The sequence below is a fragment of the Lepidochelys olivacea genome (genome assembly GCF_965140295.1).
Source record: "Lepidochelys olivacea isolate rLepOli2 genome assembly, chromosome: 4".
In the NCBI taxonomy this organism is placed as follows: domain Eukaryota; kingdom Metazoa; phylum Chordata; order Testudines; family Cheloniidae; genus Lepidochelys; species Lepidochelys olivacea.
The window spans coordinates 57,365,256-57,382,560 of NC_140414.1; the positions used below are offsets into that span (position 1 = coordinate 57,365,256).

Genomic DNA, 17,305 nt, shown 5'->3' on the forward strand with positions numbered 1-17,305 from the left:
TCTGGTTGAGAACTACTGGTCTAATTTACTGCTTTAGAACTCACAAAATTCTGCAAAATGCCTGTTCCAGGGGAAATGGTTTTGTTGCTGCAGTCATTAGCACAAAGCACATAGAGATCAAGAAAAAAGTGTATAAACAAGATGTGTTGGGCAATATTTTCAGTAAGTTATCATTAAACAGTACTCAGATTGGAAGGAAACATAAGTGTGATGTACCTATTTCATTTGTACTTTCATAAATATTTTGGGTGCTGTACAAATAATTATGATAAGCAATTTTTAGAATTTTTCCTCCTATTTTCAGTCAATGAAAGTAAGAGGAAGTATAGGATAACTACCTACAAGCCTCCCCCAACCCAGTTCAAGCACTTTGAAATACGCCAAAGCCTGCAACCCATAAGATATTTAAAACTGTTAGGGTACTCACCTTTCATGAAGAACATAACACTGCTCAATCTTAACAGGTAGGTTCAGATTAAAACATTTAGCTTTTGTAGTTTACCTTCGCCACTTTTGCCAATTCTTAGACGTATGCTCTCAAGCATTTCCTGCCCCATAGCCCATAGTTAATCTTGTCCTCCCACTTGATCCCAGATTGAGAGCTGTCCTAACAATACTTAGTTACAGATATCACAATCATTTCTATGGTAAGAAACTGAGAAGCCTGAAACACAGGATTACAATTCTGTGCAAGATCAGGAAGTTAGGTTAAGAGATCTTATACGTAGGTCTGCAATAGCAGCCAAGTACAAGAAAAAACACTTTTTATTCATCAACTTTTTGCATTTTTGTTTCACTGTGAAAGTACTCAAGTGTACATTTTTAGTTAGCTATTTTAATAAGTTATCTTAAAGTCCAGCACGCTGTTTACGTGGCTTTCAGTTTATGTTGATTTTCAATCTGTTTAAGAATCAGGTTTTGATTAAAAAAAATAAAGCTTAGAGATCCACTGATGAAGAGTGCTAGATAAGAGTAAATATTTTTCTTTATACCATCACAATAAATATATGGAAGCGCTTTGTACTATCTGTCAATAAAAGTGGTGCTAAACGGGTATGCCTACAAGCAGCTGTGCCAACGTTAGTTATCTGACTCTGAATCTACAGATAAATAATGGGAAGGAAGTAGGTATGTCAAAGCCTAAAATACATAGTAACTAATGCCTATTCTGAGTTAGCAAAACATGTTTCTGCTCCTGTGCTATTAATACCAGAGTGGGAGTAAATATTTATTGCATAAAAGCAGTCCAAATGCTCTCATAAATAATGAGACTCTTAGTACAAATGACAGGTTTCAGAGTAGCAGCCGTGTTAGTCTGTATCTGCAAAAAGAAAAGGAGGACTTGTGGCACCTTACAGACTAACAAATTTGAGCATAAGCTTTCGGAAGTGAGCTGTTAGTCTCTAAGGTGCCACAAGTCCTCCTTTTTAAATACAAATGGTGTCCTATCAGTTCGTGCATTGTTTAATATCTATACCGCAAGACTAATGGACCTTATTTAATGGCCTCTGAACATCTAATGCATGATTGTAATATAGACTGATACCAACAAGTTTCACACAACAATATGGCACTTTGATAGCTCAACTTCTATGATCAGCCATTACTATGCAGAAAACTGGAGTTCAGAGTAATTTTCAATCTCAGAAGAGTAACATGGAGGAGCGATCATGGCATCTCTAAAACATTAGGCCCAGACCCCAAAAGATTCCTCTTGACTACAGCGGAACTAAGGCCCGCATCCTGCTCTCATTGATTTAAATCAAACATAATCAGCTCTTCATTGTGGCCAAAATCATTTGCAGGACTGGGCCAGAGAAAGCAAAACTTGCAATGTGAAATTAGAGGCAACATATTTCATAGTGTTATTTTGTTAAATATACAGACTGACTGTCCAGTCTCCATGTATCACAGGTACCACTCAAGGGTTACGTTGGGGGTGTGGAGAGAATTCTGACTGGTAACTAGCTTTCATTTACTTGGTAAAATTGTAATTATCCTAATCACGTGAATCTAGCCCCTTACATATCCCTTTTTACACCCTAGACTAAAAGATGGATGTTCACAAACTGGATTCTTTATATTTCCAATTATATGGCAGAAGAACTTGATTTATCCCATGGTAAGTAGTGAAAGTTGGTTTGTATTTAACCTCCTAGAAAAAATACTTGCAACACTGTGCAGAGGCATGTCGACCTACCAAACACAAGCTTTGAAAAGGGTACTTCTTACTAATAATTTTTTAATATGCAAGTATTTTAGTAAGTCTGCCTTTTCATTATCAGTAGTAGACACCTAAACATCTGAAAGGAAAATATTGCTATATCTGATTCAGCGAAAGCTTGTCAAAACCTAAGTTGTTTGTTTTTAAATAAAGAGGCTACATTAAAACACTGCAGAGGATGGTGTTACCAGAACTTGCTTGATAAAGCAAAAGAAAAATTAAATTTAAAAAAATGCAAACTGTTTGTTTACTGCAGGTAAGTCCCTTGAGCAATAACATCATTACCCAGTCCTTGATCAGAGATCTGTTTGAAATTGACAGCTATCAACGTGAGTTAGAAAACTTTCTCCTTGTAACATTTCAAATAAGGGATCAGTGTTTTCTGTATCTTCTGCCAGGAAAGAGGGAATTGCAGTTTTTATACAATTTCAATTTCATGTTATGTACTCAAAGAAGAAACTAATATTTAACCACTGAATATCCTTGTGATCCAGTGTATAGTTCAGCTATATTGGCCAAGGGTCTACATAGTGACCAGTGGAGTTTGGCATTATCTAACAGTTTGCAGATAAAACTGGTCTCTAGAGATGCATTCAGTGCCAAATTATAGTAAAGGTAAAGATCATAATGTATCAAATTCAAGAGGGGACAGGCAGTTGCTACATTGGACAGGATATACCCTTCTATGAGAGCATGACACTATTCATAGGGACTGTAAGAACATGGTGGTGAGCTAAACTTTCAGCTACCATGTAATATTTTGTGACTAGAGTTTAGCAGAGAGAGGGCTGAAAATTGTGAAAGGCTTTTTTTTCCCCTTGATTGGTTCATGCAGTTTCACATCCCAAATTCTGAAACCCTTGCAAAAACATTACATTTTTTTCCAAAATTAAACAAGATCTCAGTCCCTCTTAATCAAACATTTGGAAGGCTGGGTTTGCATTGGTACCGTTCCGCTTTAGGCCTCTTGAAAAAGATAGGGCTGCAAGTCAAGAATACTATACCTGCCTCTGATCAACTTCCATAATAATTTGCACTTACATAGTACTTAAACATTTAAGTATGTCTCATAACACACCATGAGGAATCCAAAATTACTATGTCCACAATTAGACCATCAAATTCCAGTCTCACGCCCCATTCACTAGAGAATAATGCCTCCCAGATAAGTACCTGGATCTTAGTTTCCACATCTATAATACAGTGGCAATTACATTTACCATAGGTAAGATGCACAGGATTTAAGAGGTCTACAGCTATACATAGGTAGGTAAAACAGGAAAATGTATGAACTGCATCCAGATAAAGGAAACAGCAGAACAGACTTAAGAGAAGTTCTGTAATTTTTCTGCAACAGGACAGGGCATATGCTAAAAGGGGGAAAAAAAGTTATACAACTTCTAAGAAGAGCTATGTAAATATTTTGCTGAACCCTGTGTGTCTTGAGCTCTAATCTGCCTATGTTATTATAGGTTGCACTGTATTTCCCATGGAATTAGAATACCAGTCTGCTAGGATTGTATAGCAATGGAGATTTTGAAAGATTCTCGGCTATTCTTTAATTCTGCTTTATGATTTCCTTAACTTGCTACTTCATATGCAGAATGTAAGAATCATTGCAGACATATTCATCAGATGAGAAAAAAAACTTAAAGACAAGCCACCACATCTCAGTGACACAGGTAATATCTAACAGTACACTATTATTTTGAGAGCTTGACTACCCCACTGAATTGAAGATGAATGAGTAATAGAAAACTGCTTTTTTGTTTTAAACTACATTTATTACTCTATACATATACTTCATAACTGATTGCTTTGCAAACAATTGTCTGTAGACACTCTTCAAACATGAAAGAAAAATCCATACAGATCCAGAGATTTTACAGAAGTCTGCAATTTGAAATCCTGTGCAAAATGTACCTCCATGCTTTATTTAGTAATAGGCAGTTAACACACACAAACTCAGCATTCTGTTTGTCAGTAAAAAATGCTCTATGAGCCAAAGTGGGTAAGCAGATGCAACTTGCGAGGTCAAATGAAGTTGTGTCTGCTTATAGCAAAGCTGAAAGTAGCCCTAGTCTTATACTAGTCACTTCAGTATTGTGAATGCAAGACTTAGCCGACACACCTAATTTATGGAGGGCTTTTCATAGTCATTACTAAAAGTCCATTTCAAATCACCACAATTGACAACATGGCAGTCATTTAAAAAAACCTCTGAAATCTGCTTTAATGTATTCCATTAGGCTGATGCTAGCTTGTTTGGCTGAAGAGGTACCATGCATACTCACATCGCATCCAATGAAGTGAGCTGTAGCTCACAAAAGCTTATGCTCATATAAATTGGTTAGTCTCTAAGGTGCCACAAGTACTCCTTTTCATTTTGCGAATACAGACTAACACGGCTGCTACTCTGAAAACAGTACAAGATAAGTTCCAGGAATAGTACAAATAATACTCACTTCTCCTATCCACCCAAGATATTCCTAGACTACATTGCAAATTATATTGAAAGCTGTATCGATGTATTTTTCATCCACGTTACATTCACACTAAAGACTAAAAAAAAAATTCTTCCCTTCAAGACAGGAACTGAGACACTGCACAACAGATCAAGTGCATATGTCTGTTTTTTACAAAAGACCTTGGATTTACGTGGATGTTACTTTCCTATCCACCATGAAATCATGATTGCTTTATGTCTCCCTACTGATATTAGCTGTTCCTTTATGGAAGAACAGGACAAATAGATGCTCTATATTTCCAGCCCAATCACAAGATTTATGTTACTAAAATCAATTTAAATTATTTCTGTAGTTTTTAAATAAAGTCTCATTTTAAAATCATTGCATTTCAACAATGTACTTGTTGGTTTGCATTTGTATTGCTTTATGATAAAGAAAATAAAACGTGTTAAGTGAATAACTACTATGTCCCAAACAGGGAAAAGCTTCAGAAGACTTGAAACTTAACGAGATAAATAGCCTCCAACAAACTGTTTTTTGCCATCTGCAGCAAAGTCATTAAATACCTAATTCTGATATTTTTTACTGCACTGTAACATATGATCATCAAACTGACAGTTGTATGTCTTCTTGTGAATGTTTTAAGGTGGTATTTTCTTTAAGTCAATGAGGGAGAAGTTTATTTTTGGATGACAAGCAGTGTAGTAAAAATATAGTTATTTATTTACATAAAAAGAATTAGATGCTTCATGTGCAAGCCTAAATAGTAACCAACGGAGTATTTAAATTCCTTATGAGGGAGCGCTAACACATCTGTATTCCTGTCACGCTATTTGCCAGTGTTACTTTAAAAACATGTGGAAGAGACATGGAATGTAGAAGTAGTAAGGACCAGTCATTCTAATGGTCTTAAGCACCAACTCTGGTGCCCCAGGTGCTATGCTTTTAGAAGAAAAAAAAAAGAAGATTACTGCAGTACACTACTTGAGAGTACAATTAACAAAGCTCGTGATTTGTCAAGCAGATGATGGAATTAGTTTTCACTGCAGGTTAATTCCACTAGGAATACTACACTATTCGTTGTGAACAGTACAGAACTCCCTGCAGTAAAATATTTTTTTGTTTTTGTTTTAAAAAAATAATAATGAATTAACCTTGCATTTGGGCAGCCTCCAAGCTAGCAGTGGCTTCCTGCCGTGCTTCTTCCACAGCAGAGGATGCATCTGCAACTGGTGATTCTTTTTGCCCTTCAGCTTCAGTGGATACCATAGATCCTTCATTCTGTTCTGTTGATTCATCAGCAGTTAGTCCTCCAGCTTCTTCTGTAGGTACCTCTGTGGCCTGCTCGCTTGCTTCAGTGACTTCAGCCGCCTCCAGTTCATCACCTTTTAAGGATTTATTTAATACAATAAAGCAAGTGTAAAGTGTATGCATGCAACAGGAAAACAAGTTCACCAATTGCTTTCGCCATCTTATTTAAACTTAAAATGAAAAAATTTTGTTTGTTTTGTGGTTGAAATTTTCCATATAAAAGTCAAGGAACTCAAAGTTATGGTCCCCATATCAGATAATGTTTAAAATATCATTAAGCCATATTCTCAATCATTAGCTTAGCTTTACTACCATGTCACTATAATGAAAAGGAAAATATGGCTTAAAGCAAGTGGTTGACAACAAAGAAAATAATAGAATGAGCGTGCACACACAAACTGAAACCATGCCAGAGGGATGTAAGATTTATGGGTCCAAACTTGTTCTCATTGAAGGACTCAATAGGAAAATGGTTATTGACTTCTTTGGGATTAGGATCAGAGTCCACATTCCAGTTGAACCCAGTGATGAAATTATCTAAACATCAAATACAACACATTAACTTTCGTGCTTAGAAGCTCTTATGCAGTTTAGCACCATTCAGAGTTTCAGTTCAAGAGAAATGGCATTCATAAATAATTAAGGAAAGTAAAGCCCACTCTATGGGACAAACAAAAACAACAAAAGACACTTATTAAAAAACTAGGTGTGTAAAATGGAGAAAAGTTTGTAAACACTAAACCATAGTTGATCATCCAGAGACACTGGAGATGCATGCAGCCACTTACAACTGATCATTTTCTTGTTTGCAAACCTGAGCTCTCTCTGTTTGAGGTTTGCCAGCATCTCTGCATATAAAATTGTTCAGAAGCAGTGAAACCCCATGTTGTCTCATGGAATGAACTAGTTTAGCCTCAAATGGGATTAAAAAAATAATTCAGATGAATACAGTCCAAGGTAGGAGGGCATGCAAAGGAGAACACACACATGTACATGCACAAAAACCACACAAACATGCATACACATCACACAAGTTGGCAAAATGAAAAAGTATGCCATGTGTTCGTTGTTAGTTAACCTTCACACCAAATTCATCAGGTGCAGAACAGAACTTGAAAGAGTTGTATAATAGTTACAAGCAGGAAGAGAGAGAAAAAATAAAAAAGCTTAAAGAGACATTGTCTGGCTAAAAAAATAATCCTGTTTTTAAAAATGTTAGTACTTTGGATTAAAAGGGAGGACCATATGCCATTTACTTACTCTTTGCATTTCACTCAGATAGGAGAATGAGAACAGGTGCGGGGGAAGGGGTGAATGAAACTGACCAGTCAGTTTCACTCCCTGGTTCTCATGCACTTGCACAGGGAGGCATTGTTTGGGTTTAAATTCAAACAAAATTTGATTCCATTGGTTAAAAAACAAGACAAAAAAAACCCCTTCACAATAAATAGGATCAAGTTACCTGACTGTGTCCCTTTAAGTGTCCCTCAGTATCTTTCCAACAAACTAAGCTTTATCACACAAAGACCAGAGTAACAGGCAAGCTCAACACTTTATTGGACAGTCAAATAATATACAAGTGCATTCATTCAAAACAGCCAGCTCCTTAACAATCTCAAAGTTGCCTTCTACAGGATATATTCAGTAGCTCAATATGGTTGAGCCTTGCAAATGTAAAGATACTATTTTTTAAGTCTCACAAGTGTGAAGTTTTACAGTAGAAGGCATAAAGTCATCCCAAGGTAGGCTGCGAGGTATGCAATGGTGAAGGATTATCTCTTTGTTTGTATTTTACATCCTCAGGTTTGGAAAGACAGATTTCCCTTGTATTTTATTCTGGAAAGTGTAAAAGTAGAGTAATGATTAGAAAGGCTGAATCAGCTTTTACAATTAAATGTTAAATTAAGAGAAAATTACCACTAAAAAGCAGATCAGAAACAAGTTTGAAGAGGGGGGCACATTAGAACAAGAAAGGAGGACACATAAGCAAATACATGCACTCAGAGGATAAAAAATGAAGTGTATTCTGTTGCAGCAAACATTCATTTCACAATAAGTTAATTCCCTAAGATTTTCCACCATTGTTTCTATTCATGCTCCTCCCAGAGACTTTAAAACCCACTATTACATTCTGTGTTTGTTAAAGTGTGGTTTATAGATCAATAGGAGTTTAAAAGGTTTGTTATTAGAGCTGGTTGCAATTTCTCAAGTTTTCAAATAACCAAATTAAAAATGAACTTGAAAAAAACATTTGATATTTTTGACCATTTTGTAGGTTTTTTTGTACAAATTCTTTTTGGGAGGGCTGTGTGCCGTCTGAGAATTGAGTATTTTTGGAAAAAAACATTTAACAGGGAAAATGACATTGGTTACTTTATGGAAAAGAAAAGACAAATGCCTGGGAGAAAGTGAAGGAAATTCTCCCTCTAACCTAACCATCCATTCCCTGGTTGTAAATTCCAGTCCTTCTAGCCACACGGTTGCCCTCTCCATGTTATATTAATAATAGTAAGTAAATATAACTATTATTTGTATCATGCTAAGAGAGTGTACTGGGATGTGTTTACCTCTGTCCACTGTTTTGTACAGTTCCCCAACATCCCAAAAAAAGCAGAAATTTCTCAAATAAGTCACTACCCGTAGCATCACCTAGCTTTAAAGGGTTAGATTTTATGTTCTTCTGAGTGGCAGGTTCACCAGTTCTCTAATTAGTTATTTCCACAACAAGCACTGTGAAAAATAAGTATGACTAACTGCACTCAAAGGAGGTGAGGGTGGCGAAGTTGTGGGCGCTGATTCTGTGGAGGCAGGGAGGGGAAGCCATGTAGCACTGCTCTGTGATGAGACACATGCTAACTACAGGATTAGGACTACACGTAGAAGAAAAAAATAAGAGAGAGCAAAGACATTTGAGAAAATGAAAAATGTTAATCTAGGGGATTCTAAGATAGAAGGGAACAGAAGCCAGTTTAGGGAACATGGGAGAAGAATTTGGGGGGCATGGAGAATGGAAGGGGAGGAACAATTTTAAAAGCTATAGAAAGGGTAGAAATGCGAGAGCTGATTCAACGGTGGATTTGTGTTATAAATTGAAGTTACCGCTATTTGAATGCTGAATTAAAAGTGAAAATCCCAAGGCTGACATTCAGAGTCAGGAGTGTGATTCTGGGAAAGAGATTGGAGAGAGGTTTCAGAATGTAAGTTAATTTATTAATGGGCATGGTCATTAAAGAAGAGGACAGTTGTGAACTGACAAACAATAGAAGAGAAGTATCTGAGCATCCTCCATTGATGGTCACTTTACCGCTTCATCAGATCTTTGTGAAATACATCCAGGAGATGAAAGATATTAGGTATTATATAGTACAGATTTAAAGCTGTGGGAAAGGATCTTGAAGATAGTTACAAAATCAAGGCTTGATCCTATATGGTATAAAGTACTCTGACCCCAATCCAAATACATGCTTAACTTTAAGCATTGAAGTGGGCCCATTCACTTTAGTGGGATCACACTCAAGCTGAAAGTTAAGCACATGCATGCTCTGCTGGATTAGGACCAAAAGCCCCAGCACCTTGTAAAATCAAATCTTCAGAGAAAGAATCCAGTTAACTACCTTATGAAGTTCTACTTGCCACTGCTAGACTGTCTACCCCTCTGTAGAGATATCAGGCTTTTCAGGATAAAATTACTCTAAGACCATCCCAATATTGTCAGGAAAAGGCAACATCTTTTTTGGTCTCATCACAGAAGTATTTTAAATTCTCACACATTTATCAAATAAAGACTTACATTTTGGGAAGAGCCTGCCAATGTTTGTTTGCTTTTTGTATTTAAACTAACAAGTCCTAACACCTAGAGAGGAAATTTAAAAACTTACCATTTCCAGTTGTTTAAGAATAGGAAAGAAATATACATATTTGATCATTTATAAGAGTAGTGTTAAAATCCTTTACTCTTAAACTTTAGAACTAGTGAAGGAAGTAGGATATAACTTTCCCTCGCAAAGTAATAGCAATCCAGTACAATTCAAGAGGGGAATCAACCTTTACAGAAGCAATCAGTTTTAAGAATGCCTCTGTTCTGAAATGGGACTTTCAAGATGGTGCTTTCTTACTCCAGAAATCTGCTCTCTGTATGTATTCAGTTGTATTCAGCAAACTTTAGCCACAAAAATCACATATACCAGCTAAGTGCCATCTCTCTATTTGTGAACTGAGCCCATTTGGCAATTCAAGCAATATATATATATATATATATTATATATATATATGGATCCCTACAATACCATTTTACAGTTATTTTTCATAATGGAACTGCATTTAAAACCTCGGGTCATTTTTAGCCTAATTTCCCTCCCCACCATCTTTTTTTTTTTTAATTTTAGTAGTATTAGGTTGCAATATACATTGTGCGAACCCGGGCATGTACAAATAGGCCAATATCTGAAACAGCACATATAAATATGGGCAAAGTACACACCAGGGGAAAAACATAGTCTAATATAGATGGAAAACTAACTGATTAATGAAAAAAGACTATAAACTTCTGTACAATAATAATGTTAAAGAACAAGAAGAATGATGTCTCTGCTCAAGCTAACAGACCTCTGTAATCCTCTAGTTCACTTAAATTGGCTGTAAATTTAAATTATGTCAGTTAGTTTAATGTTAAGATTAAGCCAATGCTTGGGAGGCGAGAAGGCAGGAGGAAGAAATGGGTTTTATACACAGTATTTTGAAAACTTAAACAAATTTCCCTCCCCCCAGCCTGCTAAGATCGGACTGTACAATTGTGTTCACTAATGTATGGCCTGGAGCCAAACTGTTGACCAGGACAAGGACATAATTTTGCTTCACAAACAAACAAAAGGACAGAACTGGTTTTGACAGCATTATTCATTTAGTCGACTTTAATTAAGCTTTCAGTCATCAAGTTCTATCACCCTGTCTGCTATTACTGGTTCCTCTGTTAACCATTTCCTTTCAAATGGATTTTTTCTAATGGGGTACCTACCAGATTCACTGTCTTCTCATTAAGTTTTTTTTCTCTGCAGTTTAAACAGCAGCAGAATGATTTAAACTGATAAAGTAAGTAAAAAGCTACGGACTGTGGAGGAGACAGAGTATGGTAGAGGTCTGACTGTCTAGTCTAGAAATAAGCTCCATTTCTTGCAGAATTCTTGTGTGCTGAAAGAAACATGGTAAAAACTAAAACAAAACAAAAACACCACAACTTACACTGGGGTGGCCAGGGTTTTGGTTTCCACTCAGCTGTATTACTCTGCTGAATAGCATGGATACGTTCATTGTACCTCTTTTTGTCTGACTTGATTGTTCTGTAGGCCTGAAAATAAAATTACATACCTGCACTTATTTCCACAGCTCTACTACTAAGTTAAAAAAAAATATATCATACTTTAACCAAGTGTTCTTCCCTATATTGAAAGGCCACCTTAGATTATTTTTTAAAAAAAGTAAATCTGCTTTAAATAGTTAATCATACAAATTTTAGTTTTAAATTTTGCATTTCTCTCCCCTTGCAAAGTGGAAACAAACTAGTCAGTCTCACGTTCACACAATACTGCATCGCTTAGGAATTGGAGGTGACTATTTAAAAACAAGGAAATATTTCTGTTAATCTTTATGCTTTATAAAAACGCTAAATGTGGGGGTCAAAATTGACTCAGTCTTCATTTAATAAAAAATACTTGTCAATCAGCAGTAGAAATCATTACAAACCACTTGAAGTAGAAAATTAAGCCTAATGAAAATAATAAAATGAGTATATTTTTGAATACTCATTGAGTGATAGATTCCATTCACCCACCAGAAGCTGTTATATTTGGAGGCAGCAATTAATGGCTGAAGAAACTGAGAAATGAAGGATTTAGCGAGATGAAGTGGAAGAAAAAAAGCGTGAAAGACTGAGGGGGCGGGAGGAGACTGACTTCGCAAAAGGGGGAATAAAAAAAATGCATCACTCCATCATGAAAATACTACACATTCACAGAACTGAAGTATTTAGAAGACTGTTATAGTCTGACATCGGTGCTTCAAAAAAAATGTGTCCTCAGGGAGCAATCTATTCAAAGGAGAATGGGTCTTGAACTGGGCCCAAACATGGTTCGTTCAGACATGCCTGTAATCTTTATACCTGTTTTCTTATTAGCCAAGAACACAGAAAGAGGAAAAAGCTTGCTCTCTCTGTTTCTGTACACCTCTTTTACATTATCTCACTGCCGATGTAGAACAGCATCATTTGGTATGAAATTCCCACTTCAAGAATCTCCAAAAGAGAAATTCAGCTTTACTTTGGGACAAGAGATTTCCCTCCCTTCCCCCCGCCAACTTGAAATTTAATTATCCAGAACCCATCATCTCATTTCCCTGGTATGGAAAGAGAAGAGGTGCTTGATTCACCAAGGAGCTCTGTTTTCATATTTTAAGTCCATGTTTGATTACGTGATCATGCTACATCTCCCCGTCTTTCATATACTCTTAAAACACAAGGCACTTACATAATATCCACCAGCAGTGCACGCCACACCAGCAAACAGATAGTAAATCAGGTTCTCTCCAGAAGAGCCAGGGACGCTGCCAGATGACATCTGGCGAAGAGGTGCTGTATAAAACATTAGATATTTTCTGTTATTTTATTAGCACTTTATTTTAATCTGAGATGCAGAGTGATGAATCTGTAGAAAGTTGAAACAAAGTCAGCTGGCAAAAACAAAGAAAATTAAGCAAGTACTTTAACTAAATGTAGCTTCACACTTGCTAAGAGGAGTATCTCACTATGAGAACATTACATGTGTGGTCCATGATGTGCACTGGCTGTCTATTAATTTAAGCTATGAAGCCCTAAATGGAACACACTTATGTGTGAGAATGACTGTCCCTTTGTGACTCTGCCATAGTTGTAATCAACAGAGGCACTGGGCCCTGTCACTTTAAAGAGGAAGGATTACTGGCTGTGCATTCTCTGGGAGGAGTCCTTGGCTTTAGATTTACATATTCCTGGTCCCGATAGCTCAAACTTGGAGGTCACTCCAAGAGTCCTAGTCTGGGACATCCCGCAAGGCCTTGTCTCTCAGGCATTTGGGAAGGGTTAAGAAAGGGTGGGGTACTACACCATGTTATCAGTAGTGGTTGAAATTTATTTTGTTATAGGGAACAGTAGCGTTGTTAGCTGGGTTTGTTTTTGTCTGTTCTGGTGGTTTGATGCTCACCCAGATGTAGATCCAACAGGCACCGCCAAGGAATTCTATTGCACATCAGTTTAAATGTCAAATAGAGCTTAGAAAAAACCATACATACTACTGTGACCTAATGAAGATTTTAACTGCACTCTGTAACTGCACCCCAAATTAATAATATATATTAAGTGTTATGTTCTTTAAAGATCTTTCAATAAATATAAAGCTGTTCTGTCGTCAGAGTTGTAACTAGGGTATTTAGGGAGGCAAAATGGACTCAAGCCTCAAAATGGACTCAAGCAATATAATCATACATTCACAGGGTCTATTGCAATTCAAAATCTATGTATATTGTCCAGTCATTTCTGCAGCTGTATACACACCAGTGTCTGGAAGAAGAATCAATAGCCTCATTCTGTAATAAACTATTACCATCATGTACCAGATTATGTCTAGCAGCATTTGTCTCATCACATGCTATGCTGACTGTTCTCTTGGTGCAGGAATCTGATGCATAAATATTGATGAAGCTCTGTTGCAAGCGGTTGCTGCAGTGTTCTGTGGGTAGGGATTCTCAGCGTGGCTTGTGTGTTATTTGTATGAAAGTATACAGTTAGGATGAAAATATTCAGTATCGTTGAGAGGCATTGCTACGGGTTATACACCTCCGGAAGTGTCAAAAAGTATCACTGCTATGTACCAGACTGAATTGTATTGTCATATTCAGAGAGAAAAGCTGAAGTTTGGACACTACTCAGAGCCTCTTCTTGACTATTTTCATTCAAATTACAACAAAACAAACAAAAACCATTCTAATCTAAATATATAAATGCATTTTCTTTTGAGCGAAGAGGAGGAATACACATTTGAACCACTGACTCAGAAGATCAAGCAGCGAAGTGCACTATAGGAAAAAAGTCAAGAATAAACTGAGTTTTGTTTTGTTTTTTATGAAGACTTGGTCATCTTCAATAGACCAGTTGTTTTTAAACACAGCAGTTACTCTACACAAAATATTTGTCATTACTAGAGAAGACTAGGGGAATGTATTTTTCAAAGCAAACTTTTGCTATCACCTTTGGCTACTTGAATCTTAAATTTCTATCCTTATCACTTATTCTCCTTCCCTAAGCAAGCACCAAGGTGTCATCACTGAGTTGCTAATCATTACCTTTAAAAATTAAAACAAGTTTTGTTCTTCCAAGATAACTTTACATGGACTTTAGAGACATATGGGGGAAAGAGAAGGTTATAAGGCCAAAATATAACCTAACATAGCAAGTGCATACACTCAGATAAACACACAGCTTATTGCAATGCATCTAAATTTTCAGGAACAACAAATGAAATGGATCAACGCTGGCTGGAGGCAGCAGGTTTTGATGCTGAACCACATGAAAATTCTGTTCTTGCTCGTTATTCCAACCCAGCCACATTCAGAGTTCCAAATTATTCACAAAATCGTTGGACCTTGTTTGCAATCTCCTGTATTTGTGTCAGCTGGTTACACTGAGGATCCCTGTAGGGCGCAGACTGAGGACGTCTGGCTTCAATTGCACAACACTCTCACAATGCTCAGTTGGCATATTTATAGACTCGTGTCCCCCCTTTTCTTCTTCAGCAAAAAATAGCCCAACCCACCCTACCCTCAGTGTTCAGCACGACATAGAAATTAAAATCAGCGCAGAAGGATCCGGTAGCTCAAGACTGAACGACACCTCTCGGTCAGGCAAATAGCAACGGTACAGGGAGAGGCGGGCGACACCTAGATATGGCAAAGGAGCAGCTTCCAGGCCTGGAGCCGGTTGTTTCGTTCCTACCTCTGCCTGGCATTCCTCCTCTGCAGGACCTGGCAGGAGGATGGCGGGGCTGAGCTGTAACTTACCCCCGGCTGGGCTCCATTCCCCACCTGTGACCTTCACTTCTCCTCTCCCCAGGCATTTCACCAACAGGCACGCGCGGGGCGCCCTTCACCAGCACGATTTCACCTCCTCGCCCAGCCGGGGGCTGCAGATGACCGAACGGAGCCGTGACTATGAATCGCTGTTGTCTGACCGCTACCCCAACCTGCCCCGCAGCTCAGCCCGTCCGCGCCCCGTCCCCATGCGCTCGGCTCCCCGGCGCTCTTACCATGCTTCCTGAGAAGGGTGGCCGTGGAGGACACGCTGGCCAAGCGAGCGGCTAGCGCCTGCCAGGCAGCCCTGCAGACGTACATGGTGGCTGCGCTGCGGCGGCTGCACTGAGCGACTGGGCAGAGCGAAGCTGCGGGATTGAGCCAGGGAAGGAGGCAGCGGTTCCGCATGAGTGGGAGGGAGCAGGTGGGAGGGGAGAGAGCAGACCCGGCCCACTCTCCTCCTCCCGGGGCAGGGCCTCACCTCTCCAACCAGGGCCCAGCATCCCTTCCTTCTGACCGGCACCTCGGCTCCTTTCCTCCTCTCCGCTGTCCGTGAAATGACCCCACGACGGCTGAGTCACGAGCCACGCACGGACCGTGCGGACCTACCAGTCCTTGGGGGATCGGGAGCTCTCCCATTGGGAGTCATTTATATAACTAAAGGGCTAGGGTGATTAGAGGAGAGGTTTTTTAAAAAGTTGTAATCTGAATAATGCGCGCACACACACACAAATCCTCCAGCACACAAGGGATCTCTCATGTTTGTGATGTAGGATTTTGCTAGTCAGGTCTAACCGATTTAAAAGCCAGGAATGCAAGATTCTTGAAGACCATAGGTTTACTTATTGTGAAGAAGGGTTGTGTGGTCTTTCCAGTTTCCTATCTTACTTTATTTTAATCCTCTGCTGCAATTTGTTGCAGTCAGTGCTAGAGAAACAAAATATAGTTTGAAATTTTCCCACCCTATGATTGCTATTTATGCCACAGTAGGTTGAGTAGTACTATGTTCCATCAGCTAAATCAAAGGTAATCTATTTTTTGTCAAGGTCCAGACTCAGAAAAATTAAAAGATTTCATGGTCTATTCAAAAGCATCTGTCCATCCAGATTTGGCCCCCAATCTTCTTCTTAACCACCCTTGAGCTAAATATTGTCACAGCAGAACTTCAAGCTGGGCCCCATACTGCCAATTCTCAACCCTCGTGGTCAAACTTAATTATTGTCACCCTTTGAGAACTCCACACCTTCTGGAGAAGTCAAATATCTGAAAAAAAATTCTATAACTTTAGCATAGGGACCAATGCTGCTTCATGAACACTGACCTGTAGTTAAAAGGAATAGAACATGATCTAGATCTATGGCTCCCAAACGCACAGAAGATTAATCTCTATTAGGCCAGGTTTCTGTGAATGCAGAAAGACATGTGATGATCAGTTTTAGGGGTTGATGCAGCAGCCCTTGCGAATGGCCCAAATAGGAAGGTTCCTTGAAGATTTTTCACTGGAGAACCATCTTTCCCCAATGTCCCTCATTTTGAGTGATAGCACTCATTTTAGTCCCAATTTCCTATATTTCACACAGATTTGGTGTCCTCTTTATTTGTAGAAAATTTACATTAAAATAAAGGTTATTTTAGTAAAGAAAAAAATCCCACAGCATTTTAAATTTCATGCATAAATATTATATTGCAAGTCTTTGTCACATAGTGTCCCAAGTTTGGGTCTTGGGAGGTTCAGAGGTATGTTAGGAACAAGGTAACAACTGCTGATTTCTACACCTGTATCTGATTGAAAGAAACAGGGCACAGAAGAAAGAGATTATCTGGATAATCACAAAGGAGTTGCTGGAATTTTCAGTAGGGTTGAGTAGTCTTCATTTAAGGCAATAGAGCTTGTCACACAAATAAGGTCGTTAACTATGACCTGAAAAGGAAACAAAATAGCTCTGTACCCTTTGTTGCTCTGTGATTAATCAAGCAAACTTAAAGCCCTTTCCATACCCCCAAAAAGATTTGTTCCACTTACAGAAATTCAGGTTTTGTCTGACCTTAATTTCATAAAAGGCTTGGTGGCTGACTGCAAAAATAGTAGGTTTATGACAACACAGGTTTAAAGGAAATAAGAACTGGATTAGTTGAAACAGGAAATTATTTTAATTCAGTCTGATTAACTTCTTAATGTTAGCATCTATTTAACTCAAACAGCTAAAATCAC

The 17,305-nt window shown here is 38.2% G+C and overlaps 1 protein-coding gene across 4 annotated transcripts in view; it reads right to left on the bottom strand.

Moving 5' to 3' along the window:
• Nucleotides 1-15,513, bottom strand: part of MGARP (mitochondria localized glutamic acid rich protein) — a 51,809-nt gene extending 36,296 nt beyond the window's left edge. For 2 of the 4 annotated variants that reach the window (XM_084627064.1, XM_084627063.1), the window contains exons 1-4: nt 15,330-15,506; nt 12,522-12,625; nt 11,242-11,347; nt 5,847-6,077 (exon numbers count right to left, since the gene is read on the bottom strand). In XM_084627064.1, the coding sequence (XP_084483190.1) occupies nt 5,847-6,077; nt 11,242-11,347; nt 12,522-12,625; nt 15,330-15,501 (613 nt within the window). In that variant the 5' untranslated portion in view covers nt 15,502-15,506. Of the gene's footprint in view, nt 1-5,846; nt 6,078-11,241; nt 11,348-12,521; nt 12,626-15,329 lie in introns of all 4 variants that reach the window. The other 2 variants (XM_084627062.1, XM_084627061.1) reach the window with 2 other exon arrangements.
• Nucleotides 15,514-17,305: the final 1,792 nt, after the last annotated feature.